The sequence below is a fragment of the Solanum lycopersicum genome, chromosome 3 (assembly GCF_036512215.1).
Source record: "Solanum lycopersicum chromosome 3, SLM_r2.1".
Classification (NCBI taxonomy): domain Eukaryota; kingdom Viridiplantae; phylum Streptophyta; class Magnoliopsida; order Solanales; family Solanaceae; genus Solanum; species Solanum lycopersicum.
Genome location: NC_090802.1, coordinates 35,638,526 through 35,652,660, shown reverse-complemented (window position 1 = coordinate 35,652,660; position 14,135 = coordinate 35,638,526). Strand labels below are relative to the sequence as shown.

Here is a 14,135-nt window from a genome sequence, read left to right as displayed (position 1 = left end):
TTAAAATAAATAATTATTTTTTAAAAGAAATCCACTCAACATAAACTATGGATAACAAGATCACAACATGAAGACTTGCAAAAATGTTAGACCTTATGATAAAGAATAAAGAATAAAGAATACGGAATAAAATCTTTTTTAACATTTTGTTTTAGAAGTTGATTAGTTTACTATGAAAGTTCAGATCATTTTTTTGTCTTTTAATTAAGTATTAACGAATGTCTAATATTATGTATGATTTTATGAAATTTTCTATGTTTATATCATTACACAATTTGTGTTAAAATGCTATATATAATTCATTTGTATTATATAAAAATTATGTGGTGAGACAAAAAAATATTAAATGTGTATTAAAAAATAGTTATAATTTATTTGTATGACATATGTAAGTTTTAAGAAAAATTATAAACTGAAGTTTGCATTATAAATTAGTGTTGTATTAAATATGTATTAAAGTTATTTCTAATTGTTTAAAATAAGTATTGCTAAAAGTTGACACAAATGATAATAAATTAAAAGTATACTTAAAAGTGGTAATTATTAATAAAAGACGGTTCTATGTAATTTTCACAAAAAAAAATAATAATATAGTGGGCCCATAAGCACGGGCCCTATATCGAGTGAATCTTTTAGATGATTCATGTATCTATCCGACTTAATTATTGTATTATTGAGGCGCATTTGTTATTATGTAAAAATTAAAGTTTAGATTACTTTTATTTTACATTAAAAGCTTTTAAATTTTTAGATACTCATAAAATAATTTTAATAAATTGTAGCTAATTATTTTATCTGGTTTAGTATGACCAATTGTTCATTATTATTATATTTTACATCATTTTAATAAAAAAAATACTTTTAGATCTGGCAAGTAAAAAATAAAACAAACTTATACTACTATTGTTTGGCAGATGGAAGGAAATTATTTATTTTCTAATTTTTTGGCAGATGGGAGGGAATTATTTATTTTCTAATTTTAACCATATTCAAAGTTAAAACATTAGAAAAGCACACTGTGTTACTAGTATTGCTTCTGTGACAGTAATGTAAAATTTTGTTGTTACCTGGTGTTGACCAAAAGCAATATAAATATGTTAGAATCTATTTCATTTTCATCTTCATCACAGATCCCAAACTGCTTATTTGAACATGCTTGTTGCTTAAAATTCTCGAATTGGTTTGGTACTCTTGGTTTGGTATATGGTTAAATATAAAGATTTGAAGAGAAAATGATGTTGTTTAATCAGAAACGCATGTTTTCATGGTCTACTGTGACAATAATTGTTTTAATAGTGACATTGGTTTCAGTTGTTCATTTGTTCTTCTACCCTTTTGTTCCTTCCTTTGATTACTTTAGGCAGTATCAGAACTCTTGTATACCTATCAATTCTACTAAGTCAACCCACAACAATATTATATCAAATCAAACCAAATTTGCTGTTGATTTACACAATGGTGTCGTATATCGTGGTGCTCCGTGGAAGAATGAGGTTGGTCAGTGGTTAGCTGGTTGTGATTCAGTTACTTCTGCTGTTAAAGTCATTGAGGTATTATGAAACTGTCAACTGTTTTCGAAACACTTACCTTACCCTCTCTTTATAAATCAATTGGTAAAATCTGTCTATCGAACAATTTGGTAAGTTATGTATGTTGGTTCTGGTAATACTGTTTTTTTGAGATGATTTAGCTTACTGTAAGTGTACTGGTATCAGCAAATTGGTGGAAAGAGCTGCAGGAATGATTGCAGCGGTCAAGGCATCTGCAATCGCGAATTGGGTCAATGCCGATGCTTTCATGGTTTCACTGGTTGGTAAACATTCACTCTCTTTATATCAACATGCACCTGGGAAATCTGATTTTGATTTGTGTGTCCATGAAATGGTATGTAAAACTTTGTTAAAGAGTGTGGCAAATGGCATACAGTGGATATGGACAAGCAGAATATCTCCCCCAAGACACCAAATAATTGGGTTTATACAAGAGTCATTGTAAGATTTTTGTGCCGTGAAATATTAGGAATCAACTATTGTGGCTTTGATTTGAACATTGGTTTTACAAGATTCAGATATACAATTCTCCAACAATGCCCATCCAACTTTTCTTGCACGTTGCATCTTAGACATAAATGTGTCTTAAATTCTCAAGAGATTGAATAAAAATTGGTTTTTATTGTGTTTTGATTAGCCAACAACTAACTTTCAAATTAGTCATTTTGATTCATGTTGATGGTTGTAATGGTTTGATCTCCTTTCGATTCATGCAAGGGAGAAGATACAATGTTATTTCCTAAAACAAAATTTGAAAGCACATTTGGAATGTTACAACTTCTGATATCTTCCATACAAAGAAATATAAAAATTAAAGGCGTTCTGTATTTACTTCGTTGCGTGTTTCTTAAACTCGTTTTCTCTTCTTACTATAGGAGTCTGATGTGGTTGCACCTGTAGTTAAGCACTTACCAGGTTGCGAATTCACAAATGCATGCGCACATATCACAAATTCTGGTCTATTGTGAAGTCATATCACAAATCCTGGGCTATTGTAAAGTCATACCTCCTGTTTGATCTGTCAATGACTTGTCATTACAAAGATAAATAGTTACCTTGCCATTTTGTTATCTGTGTGGAGAGGAGAAAGATATCAAACAACTTCTGACACTTAGAATATCAGCTGGAAACTCTTATTTTTTCTAGGGTGAAACACAATCAAACTATGTCAAATTAGGCAATTGCTGAAATTCTCATCTGATTTTCTTCGTTACTAACATGCTATATCTTTTCAGGTGAAGAATGTGCTGAGAGGCAGGAGTTGAGTTGCAACTACCCTAGATCAAAGGAGAAACCTTTTGGGCATTGGGTTGTCTCAATTTGTCCTGCTTATTGTGACACAACTAGAGCAATGTGCTTTTGTGGGGACGGCACAAAATACCCAAATCGTCCTCTTGCTGAGACATGTGGCTTTACAATCAAGTAAGCCAAAATATTTCTCATTTGACCTTTATTTGCATCTATTCCATCACAAGAACCCTGGCAATACATAATTGCGGTTGTATGTGATGTAGTCCTCCATCCAAACCTGGTGGTGCTCCTGTGACTGACTTCACAAAAGCTGATCTTGATGTCTTTACAACAAACGGTAGCAAAAGAGGATGGTGTAATGTGGATCCAGAAGAAGCATATGCCTCCAAGGTGCTTTTCAAGGAAGAGTGTGATTGCAAGTATGATGGTCTTTGGGGTCGATTCTGCGAGGTGTCTGTACTAAGCACTTGTATAAATCAATGCTCCGGCCACGGGTTGTGTCGCGGTGGATTTTGTCAGGTAAAGTCAGTCCTCATTGTCTTTTCTGTGCGGAATGTTCAAAAAGTATTTCATTGTATTTATAAGTTGATTGCAGATTTTAGCTGTAATCATTCATCTTCCTATTTTCACCAATATCTAATTTCCTTCTGACACTTTATCTTCCCCTGGAAAGTATGTTGAGAGTAACAGAGCTTTAACATGGTTTATTATGACACAAGTTCTTTTTACTTACATATTGCAGTGTGACAGTGGTTGGTTTGGAACAGATTGCAGTGTACCCTCCGTTTTGTCATCCATTAGAGAGTGGCCTCTCTGGCTACGACCAGCGCAGGTTACTGTCCCCGAGAATGTGAACAGCAAAGGAAATCTTGTCAATTTAGATGCTATTGTGGAGAAGAAAAGGCCCCTTTTATATGTTTATGACTTGCCCCCAGACTTCAACAGTCTTCTTCTGGAGGTTAGAACAATTTCCTCCTGCCACATCCTATCCGTTCACCTGGAGTGTGAAATTCTAATACCTATTAGCTTCCTGAATATTGTAGGGACGTCATTTTAAACTAGAATGCATAAACAGAATCTATGATCAGAGGAATGCTACGGTATGGACTGACCAGCTGTATGGTGCACAGGTATCTGACTGTATGTGTTTCTAACTAAGAAAAATTGAATGTTTGGGCAGACGTTGATTAACTCTTCTTATACTTTCTTTTTGGTAGATGGCAATCTATGAAAGTATGTTAGCTAGCCCCCATCGGACATTGAATGGAGAGGAAGCAGACTTTTTCTTTGTTCCTGTTCTTGATTCATGTATTATAACTCGTGCTGATGATGCTCCACACTTGAGCATGCAGGTATTGATGCATATTATTTTTCTGTATTGTTTGATCAAACAAATAACCACTAGGATATAAATCTTGTTTAATTCAACAATTGAGAACCCATGCAATTAGTAGAGTTGTCTGGCTTTTGGCACTTTCACAGTGTCTACCGACATCAAGCTAAACCATGATTTCCATTTCAGGTACCAAAAATGCCCTTTTTAGTTTTTACAAAGGAACACCTCTGTATGATTATCCATTCCTACCATTTTGAATCTTTTGTCACCTTTTACCTGCTTGAAGTTGGGTATTTGCAGGCTGACATAAATGTTGACTCCCACATCTGTGGGCTTTAGGTTACATGGACTCCTTAAATGGTTGACTTATGCTCAATGTCTTTTCTTTAACAAATACCAATGGAGTCTACTTCTACTTTAGAGAATAGATATTTTTCTATTGATTGCAAGATCTTATTTTCAAATTATATATGTGTTTCTGGATCCTTATACCATACATTTCATCTTGAACATGTATTTAGGTTACACCTTTCTTATGATCAATTTCAGGAACATATCCATGGTGGATTGAGAAGTTCTCTGACTCTTGAATTCTATAAAAAGGCTTATGATCATATCATCACAAAGTATCCTTATTGGAGCCGCTCAGCTGGAAAGGATCACATCTGGGTATGTTCTCTATAAAGATGTCCACATATTAATATTAGATAATAGTAATTAGAGATGCTTAAACTTGCATTAAAAAGAGTGTACAAAAAAAGAAGCTGTAGTGCTTTTATGGTATTGATTTCACCGGTGTCATCTTTTTTTCTGTTAAGGCAGTTCTTCTCATGGGATGAAGGTGCTTGCTATGCTCCTAAAGAGATATGGAACAGCATTATGTTGGTTCATTGGGGTAATACAAACTCAAAGCATAACCATTCAACAACAGCATATTGGGGTGATAATTGGGATCCAATTTCCTCAGATAGAAGAGGAAACCACACATGTTTTGACCCTGACAAAGATCTCGTACTTCCTGCTTGGAAACGACCTGATGAAAGTTCTCTAAGTGCTAAACATTGGTCCAGGTAGTTTTGCCTTTCAATTACCATCCATGAATCACATATATTAGGTCTCTATCAAGCTATAGTTATTTTGAAATACAGCAATAGTTCAGATTTTATTTTATATTGACCAAGACCAAATATGTGCAGACCTCGTGAGGAGCGGAAAACATTCTTCTATTTTAATGGAAATCTTGGACCAGCTTATGAAAATGGAAGACCAGAAGATACGTAAGTGATCTGAAAGCTAATAAGATTTGGATTTCTTCTGCAACACATGAAGCACTATATGTTCGAGAACCTAACCTCTGGATCTCTGACAGCTCAATTACTAACCGTTATTGGTAGAAGAGAGCATGTTGGCATTTGGACCGTCAGTTTACAAATCATCCTTAGCAGTTAGCCTGCAGCTTGTTTAACATTATGTGGGCTGTTGGTGAAATATGCAGGTATAGTATGGGTATAAGGCAAAAAGTGGCTGAAGAATTTGGATCAACCCTTAACAAGGAAGGCAAGCTTGGCAAGCAACATGCAGAAGATGTGATAGTGACACCACTACGTGCTGGGAACTACCATGATGAATTGGCAAGTTCCGTCTTTTGTGGGGTTATGCCTGGGGATGGTTGGAGTGGAAGAATGGAAGATAGTATTTTGCAAGGATGCATTCCTGTGGTGATTCAGGTACTTTATTATGTCATGCTTTATTCTGGAGGATTGTCACAGATAATTAAGCGCCTTAATATGAAGCTTTGCAGATGCTATTGGCTGCTTTTGACTTATGGCCTTTTGAAGCTCTTGCATACTTGTTGTGCCCTTTAAGAGTGATTCATTTTTCTGATCAAAGACAAATTTCAAAGCTTGTTGAACATACTTCTAATTTGCGTCTCTGACTTCCATTTCTCTACGTTCAGGATGGGATATACCTACCATATGAGAATTTTCTCAACTATGAAAGTTTTGCAGTTAGGATACGTGAAGATGAAATACCTTATCTGTTAAACATTCTTCGGGTAACTCTATGTTATCTTCAGTTCAATTTAGAATTCTTTGTTTCATTCATATTTTAGCTAGGATTGCTAAATAATAAATTTACTTCTTGTAGAGTTTTAATGAAACAGAAATAAAATTCAAATTGGAAAATGTGAAGAAAATCTGGCAGAGATTTTTGTATCGCGATTCAGTTGTGCTTGAAGCTGAGAGACAAAAGGCAATACGTGGGAGTGTTGAGGACTGGGGCCTAAAGTTTTTGCAGCTAGAGGAAGATGATGTCTTTGCCACATTCATACAGGTATATGTCATGTTTTCTCTAATACTGCGACTGAGTGAACATACTATCTTGGTTTAACTTAATATATTCACCTCACCATTATTATCCTCCCCTCAAAGCCTTGACATCTTTTCAACTCCAGTATTGTCTTTTTAACTTAGGGATTCTGTTGTGTTCTTCTTTCGCTAATTTGAAGTTTGACTAAACCCTTAAACCATTCTCACATCACTTCTTTAATGGAAAGAACTCTGTTAGCTTCAACCATGCATCTCTTGTTTGGGAACGGTATTGAACGGCGTTTCCTTTATTTCATTAGGTGCTGCATTACAAGTTGCATAATGATACTTGGAGACAAAAACTTCTGCAGAAAAAGGAATTTGGATTACCTAAAGAATGCTTGATTAGAACAGAGTGAGAAAACAGGATTCAACACATGGAGGGTTTTGCTGTGGATTAAATGCAGTGCGAATAGCTAGTGTATACAACTCCAGTAAGGTTTTTTTTATCAGTATACCAATTATGAGTCAGTATTTTCTGTGGAGGGACAACTTAAGGCAAAAACATGTATTTTGTTCTTCTTAGTCAGGCCATATTTTATACATGTAAATGAGTTAGCTTCCCTAGGAGCTATATTTTGTACAAGATCAAAATTAGGGTACGTGCCTTAACTCTTTGTTTCATGTTTATTGAAGAAGTCATATATCTGATTGATTCACAAAGGGGAAAATAGTTAGTAAATGGAATTTGTATGATGAGATTGATGTGAAAATTTCAGGTCATTGTGCTGTCAAAGATGTAGAAGATTGGTTCTATATCCAACAAATTTTAAGCGTTGTTTGTGCAAATGAACCTTTCACCTTATACATTTTCATATACTAGCACTAGCATTGCACGGGCGTATCGTATGTATAGTATACAATGTTCCAAAATAGAAGTAATAATCCTAAATAAAACTGAGGTTTGAGTATGTGTCAAATATTTAGCTTGACCAATTCTTTGTTTTATCATATTATATTATAATTGGGAAGCTCCAAGATGTAAAGTTGAATTACCATTTTATCCCTATACTAAATAAAAATGCTATATTCACATTTTATTATTTTATTTTTGAAAAATATTGAGTAGTAAACTTTTTTTACTATTAATGAATTGAGAATATTTGAACAGTTATGAAAATTAAATAATCTAAACGTTAAAGAAAATGAAGAGACAAATGTGAGTTAATGAGACCAAATAGGTAGAGATTGAAGTTGCACATTAACTAAAATATAAAAGCAGTTACCTTGCTAGAATCTTAAAAGTTGTAAATTTCAATACAATGAATTTCATAGTTAATATATTAATATATGTTATTTTCAATGATAAATACATGAAAAGAAGCTAAAGAAACTAATTAATCATTTAAAGTGAAACTATTATAAAAAGCCAAGAATAATTTTCATTTTCCTCAAGTTCCCTCTCCATTTTTATGGGCTCTAAGAAGAGTATATCATTTCTCTGAGCAGTTTTTTCTCAATCAATGTCAAAATTAATGGCTATTAAAATACGCTATGAACGTTGTTGGATTTGTGCAAGAATTTCAGATGTGCATGTTGTTGGATTCATCAAAGAAATTTCTTAGTGAAGATTATGCTCATGACACTTATTATTTAATTTCCTTGTTAGGGCTTAATATGTGCAACACACAACATTAATTTTACGGTAAAAGATTTCTATATGTTACTGATTTTACACTATATTTCATTAACGTAGCACATAACATTTCACTTATTCATTTATATTGTAGTTGTATAGTTTTTTGGATTTTGGATCTTAGAAACAAAAAACACCAGGATGCTTATCAATTTTAAGAACATGTAATTTGTATTTTCTATTTTATAACACATAATATAACTTAAAAATAATGCTAATATACAATCTTCACAAAAATATTTTTATTTATATGGCCACACGCACGTGGCGCGTACCCAGAAACTAGTATACATATATATATATATATATATATATATATATATATAGAAGCATAATTTGATTTTAATATATGGACAACATCACTTTTGGACAAAACTATTTCATTTCTTTAAGTTTCTACCATATCTTCGTAAAATTGTAGTCTTCTCCTATTTCCTGACATAATATTTTCTCAAATTAAAATGAACACAAAAAAATAGAAAAAAATATGGAACGATACATAGTCAATGAAGAAGGAACACGAAAATATATTTTCATGCAATATTCACTATAGTGTTTCATTAGATTAAAATCTCTTGTCACCAACTCTTTACTTTATTCGTTCATTTTTACTTACATATCTATCAAAAGTAATTATTATCATGTCTATATTATCATATTATAAGTAAAGGTGAAAATCTATTTTTGATTCAATGGACAATGTTGATACCCGTTGTTTTAGCAAATTAGAAACAAACTGCTTCATTTGAGGGTAAAAAAATAAAAACTAAAAAAAATTAAAGAAGAAATATCTTACCCAAATCATGTGACCTTTTTCATATTATTTATTATTATTGTCTTTCGGACAATTTTTTGTCATTGTTAACACATGGAAATCGTAAGAAAAAATATGATTGTGAATTTATGAATGATTTGCTACAATTTGTTCAACAACTTTTTCTTATGTGGTACCTCATATTTCGTTGAATTTTAAACTTAATCAACTGTTGCAGATAACCCTTAGATTTTTTAAGAAGAAGATTAGAACACTCCAAATTTGTAATTTAAATGTTAGAGGAGACCCTCAATTTATAGCTAACAAATAGTAGTATGAATAGGTGCTAATTGTTCTTCATTAGAAAAGTTATAACCTTTCGAAAAAGTCACTACTCGTCGGAAAAATCATAACCTTTTGCAAAAGTCACAATTCATCGAAAAAGGCACAACCCTTTGAAAAAGTCACAACTCATCGAAAATATCAAAACCCGTCAAAAAGTCAAAACCCTTTGGAAAAATCACAACTCTTTGAGAAAATCACAACCCTTTTATATGAAAGAGTATCTACATTTAATATATTACAAATAATAAAATTAATAAATAAAATAAATTGAGTACTTTTAATTGAGGGTATTATAGTAATAACATTCAATTTAGGAGTTTATGCTTTTAAGGTAGTATATATATATATAGATAGATAGATAGATAGATAGATTGCTATAGATTATCTTTGTCTTCAATTTATTAGATTCAACAAAGAGCTAATATGAGTTAAATCTAAAGGTAGGATTGTTGGGTTCGGGTTGGGTCTATGGTCTTGGGTCCCTTAGACATGGCCGAGTCTCAAGCTTTGTGTTAGGGTCAAGTCTCGAGTCTAGTGTCATGAGTGTTGGGATGGGGTTGAGGGTTGAGACTCTCGTCTGGGTTTTGAGTTAGTATTGGACCGTGGTAACGTCTTGGGTCTAAGACCAGAGTTGGATCGAGTGGGGTTCGGGATTGTGAATCAGATTTGAAGGTTCTAGTCTTGATGGATGGTAGGGGAGGGGTAGACCCTAATAAGGGGTGGGGTAGGGAAAGGTGGACTGTCTGAAAAATAATTGGATATCCCAATTTTAGGCCATTTTAGCTTCACTCATTTTAGCCCAAGTAACTTTTTGATTAATTTTAGCCTAATCCATATGTTAATTCAAACCATTTTAACTTGTTTAATTTCATTTCAAATCGTCTGTTTGACATCCCTATCTAAAAGTGTTATATTGAAAAGTTCCATGTTTTGGGATTCACAATAGTAACCTTCCTTGAGGCAAATTTGTCTCATTAACTCACTTGGACTTGAGGGACCACTTTTCCAATTCATGTGGAGATGATAATTTGACTATACAAAATTAAAATAGAGGTAAACACTAATTGTTTTCTTTGGTAGCTAGGAGTTTATCTATATTTAACCATTAGTGCACATTTTTTACTAGTCCAGGGTACATAACATTGAGAACGGATGATGGAGAGTCATTAAATTTTTGAAACAAGTATTACTTCTAGTCTACTACAAGAAACTTGTCTTAGATAGGTAGGGAGGTTAGACCATTGTATAAACACTTCTGAAAACCACTGCATCCTTCTTTCTCACCATCTATTTTTGTTGGACATGATTATGCATTATTAATTAATTATTGATTGTGACCATACAATTATAAATAGTTAAACCCATGTGAAATTAGGTCTTAGGCCTAACTCACACCCCAAAGGTTGTCCAAGTCTTATAAGGAGTTCACCCATCTCATTAACCACCGATGTAGGACGTTTGTCATTCTTTAACACCCCACCTCACGCTCATTGCTTAGCATCTGGTTCGTGTCCAATTTTGATTTCGGGGGGTCCCAACATCGGGTGAGACGGACCCTGCACTGATACCATGTGAAATTAGGTTTTAGACCTAACTCACACCCCAAAAGCTAGCTCAAAGGGAGGAGGATTGTCCAAGCCTTATAAGGAGTCCATCCATCTCATTAACTACCGATGTGGGACTTTTGTCATTCTTTAACAACTCACAACAAGATTGTGGCAACCATAAAGAATTAACAAAGTAGAGGTAAAGTCTACTAATACTTGAAAGGTGTGCAAGCATCATTTTGATTGTGTTTTAATGGATACATACGTTAGAACTCGTCTTATTCTTACTTGTAAAACCAAAATCTAATGAATGAGGAAAATGATTATACAACGGAGATTTGAGTCTATCAACCCTTATTTAATAGCTTGACATTATCCAAAAATAACTAATTTGGGATCAAGGGTAAGGATTACTAAAACAAACACAAGTAGACGGATCATGTTATGTGGTGATATTCGTATACTTGGGGAACCAACCACTCATGTAAACTTAACTTACAGATTTTGCATGATACACACTTGAAAAGGTTACTAATATAAGATCTTACAACATTATGAACTCATGGAGATCACAGGACCATTGTTTCATCTCTCATTGATTCAAAAACATGTTCAGTTGATATTTGCTACTTCCTTACTTGTGAAGAATATAAGGATTTCCTATTATATCCCCCCCCCCTCTTTGGAAATAAGACTAAGAGCACAAATGACCACAATCGGCGTAGATCCAAGTCATATTCCTTGTGGAATTGATTTTAACTTTAGTTAGGTGCTATATTTAAACAATAACCACTTTATATTTCCTTTCAAAGTTGTAAGGCGTACCAAGGTGTCAAATTAACTGTTCATCAACTAATAGTATCAAGTATTCTAGCCTCGTTTGAGGTAAAGCTATTACATTGTAGTTGATAGAATCAAATCATTATTAACGATCTTTTTTCCTAATCTATACTTCTATGTCAAGCAAGTGACAATACAAACGAGTTCCTTATAATGTTTTCAACCATTTAAAGAAAACATTAATTGTGAAATGAACTTGATACACGATGATTAACCCTTTATTAAAAGATATTTATTGTAAAGAACTTGTTATCATAATCTCTACTCTAAGTTTCATAACCCGAGTTATGAGTTTAGCTACTGCTAACTATAATAAATTAAACTATTAAAGTACATGAATGAAGAAGAAAATAAGAAAAATAGTTTATTAATGTAGCTCTTGCAATCGAATTTTGTCTATTCCAAAATTAAATCTGTAAAGTAAACCCTAGAACCTAAGAACAATGAATTCTAATATGTATGAGTAAGTTGTTATCCTCTTTTAATAATTTGTAAGCAACAACATCCAAAAATAAACAAGTGAATAAAAATAATATATATATCGAAATTATGTTCTCAATCGGAATATGTTTCGACTAGGTCTAACTCAGTCTACTAAGCACGAATTGTGATGTGGGGTCCATCGCGAGGGATACTGCCTCACAGATTGGGATCAATTTAGACCCTTCCTTCTTTTGTTGAGTCTCTTTAAGTTTAGTTTCTGTCACAATTCAAAATACATCCTAGATGTGACATGGCGTACAAGATTTCGAGAGGCCCTATATAAACCACTAACATACATACAACAGAACATAATATATAGTCTTGACAAACCAATCTATCACATCAAAAGAAGTGGTCCACGTAAAACGTCAGAAAACTAAAACATAATTAAAACATAGTAAAGGTGAGATGGTCCCCGAAACATGAGGACTCACAAAATTTTCACGGTCAAGCACACAATCACTAGCAATGAGCGGGAGGAGGATAAGCGTCAGACCCTACATTATGGGACAATGTAGGCACAAGTATACATTAATACATGAAATGCACCAAGTATGAGGGATATGCATAAGAATGTAAACATATCCATAAGGGGACATACAGGAAAACTTGTATGCATGACCAAGCTAAAACATAGTAAAACCTTGAAAGAAGAATCATAAATCATGAACATGGTCAATGTATTTTAAAACATAAGGAAAGCTTCATAAACTCTTTGAAAGTACCTTAGTTTATTTTGTGGGATATTTATTATTAGTTGATATAGATGACGTGAGCTATAACGTGAAATTCGTTGTCTTGCTCCCGCACCAAAAGAGATGTCCTTACTTGCCAAGGCAAGGACCATAAACTTCTAGCTTAGGTTGATCCATTAGTATGTCTTTCTAAGGCAAATTCTACGGGGGCATGTAGTTAAGGATAAGGAGATTGCCACTAGAGACCCCAACCTTTACTAATGGGAGAACCTACATCAATATCCTCTTGATGCTTAGTAAAGTTTCAATGCAATAGTCATATTCATAAGCATATCAACATACATGGAAAAACACAATTAAGTTACTAATAAAGCTTAAGTCATCATAGTGAAGATCCTTAAGTTATGAATCATGCATGTATGAGAAAACCTTTTACCAAATCATGATTTCTTAATATGTGAGAAAACCTTTCATAATTTTTATTGATACTCATCTTAGAAGCAATACTTAAATCATAAACCATCTTTTCATAAATCATGCATGACTTTCATAAATAATTATTTATAAGTTCATAGTTTTTTTTATCAACACATACTCTTTATAAATTCATAGTCAAAATCATGAATAATGCATGGGTCCATATAAAATCAGTTAAAAGTATGTAATTAAATCTAATTATTGATAAGAAAACTAAATCAAACAATCGAATCATAATAATTAAGACTCATGGAGAATCAGATGAAACCCAAGCCAATTTTGATTAAATAGAATTGGAAACTTGAAAATCTTTTGAGGCCCAATGGATTGGTTAATTCCCACATACTTTGATGATCAAACCCCAAAAGCAATGGAGAAAAAGAAGACTTGAAGCTTGAACCATAGTTTTTTTTTTCTTGAAGCTTGAGAGAATTTAGAGGGGATGAACTTAAATAGGATTTGGGGATTTGAGAAGATGAAAGGATATGAGTAGATTTAGTAATAAAAGGGTAGTTGTAGGACTTAGAATTAAGGTCAAAACAATATAGTATAGGCATTAAATGTATCGGAGAAGACCTAAATATCCTTAAGAAATAACTATCGGATGAAGCTACGGCCCGTAGAAATTTCTACGGTCCTACTGGTCAATTGTAGAATCAACTTTAGAAACCAAAAAATTCAATCATTTTCCACAAGACCCCTTTACGGTCTGTCGTTCATTCTACGGTTCGTTCACAAGTTCAAGCCCAAAATTTCACTAAGTCAAGATTAGTTCAACGACACCATCATATGACCCGTAAAACCAACTATGTATGATCCGCCAATCCTTTCTCGTAGACTAAAGTCTCAATC

General features: G+C 33.2%; 1 protein-coding gene across 2 annotated transcripts; it reads left to right on the top strand.

Annotated features, from left to right (window-relative positions):
- Positions 1–703: 703 nt before the first annotated feature.
- On the top strand, positions 704–7,169 carry LOC101249053 (uncharacterized). Of its 2 annotated transcripts, none has more exons than XM_004234790.5 (14): positions 704–1,550; positions 1,716–1,809; positions 2,786–2,972; positions 3,065–3,320; positions 3,544–3,759; positions 3,845–3,931; positions 4,019–4,153; positions 4,687–4,806; positions 4,960–5,207; positions 5,334–5,414; positions 5,633–5,864; positions 6,095–6,193; positions 6,286–6,471; positions 6,767–7,169. In XM_004234790.5, the coding sequence occupies exons 1-14, from the start codon at positions 1,233–1,235 to the stop codon at positions 6,863–6,865; spliced, it is 2,358 nt and encodes a 785-aa protein (XP_004234838.1). In that variant the 5' UTR covers positions 704–1,232; the 3' UTR covers positions 6,866–7,169. The 2 variants fall into 2 exon arrangements, with proteins under 2 accessions (XP_004234838.1, XP_010317924.1); XM_010319622.4 differs by having other exon boundaries at positions 921–1,550; positions 1,716–1,813.
- The last annotated feature ends 6,966 nt before the right edge of the window (positions 7,170–14,135 follow it).

What these genes read in the sequence shown, in the direction of transcription:
- LOC101249053 (XM_004234790.5), top strand. Translation starts at nt 1,233, where the DNA reads ATGATGTTGTTTAATCAGAAACGCATGTTTTCATGGTCTACTGTGACA. An exon ending in ATCTGTTAAACATTCTTCGG is followed by an intron (nt 6,194 to 6,285) that starts GTAACTCTATGT and finishes TACTTCTTGTAG; the next exon opens with AGTTTTAATGAAACAGAAAT. An exon ending in TCTTTGCCACATTCATACAG is followed by an intron (nt 6,472 to 6,766) that starts GTATATGTCATG and finishes TTATTTCATTAG; the next exon opens with GTGCTGCATTACAAGTTGCA.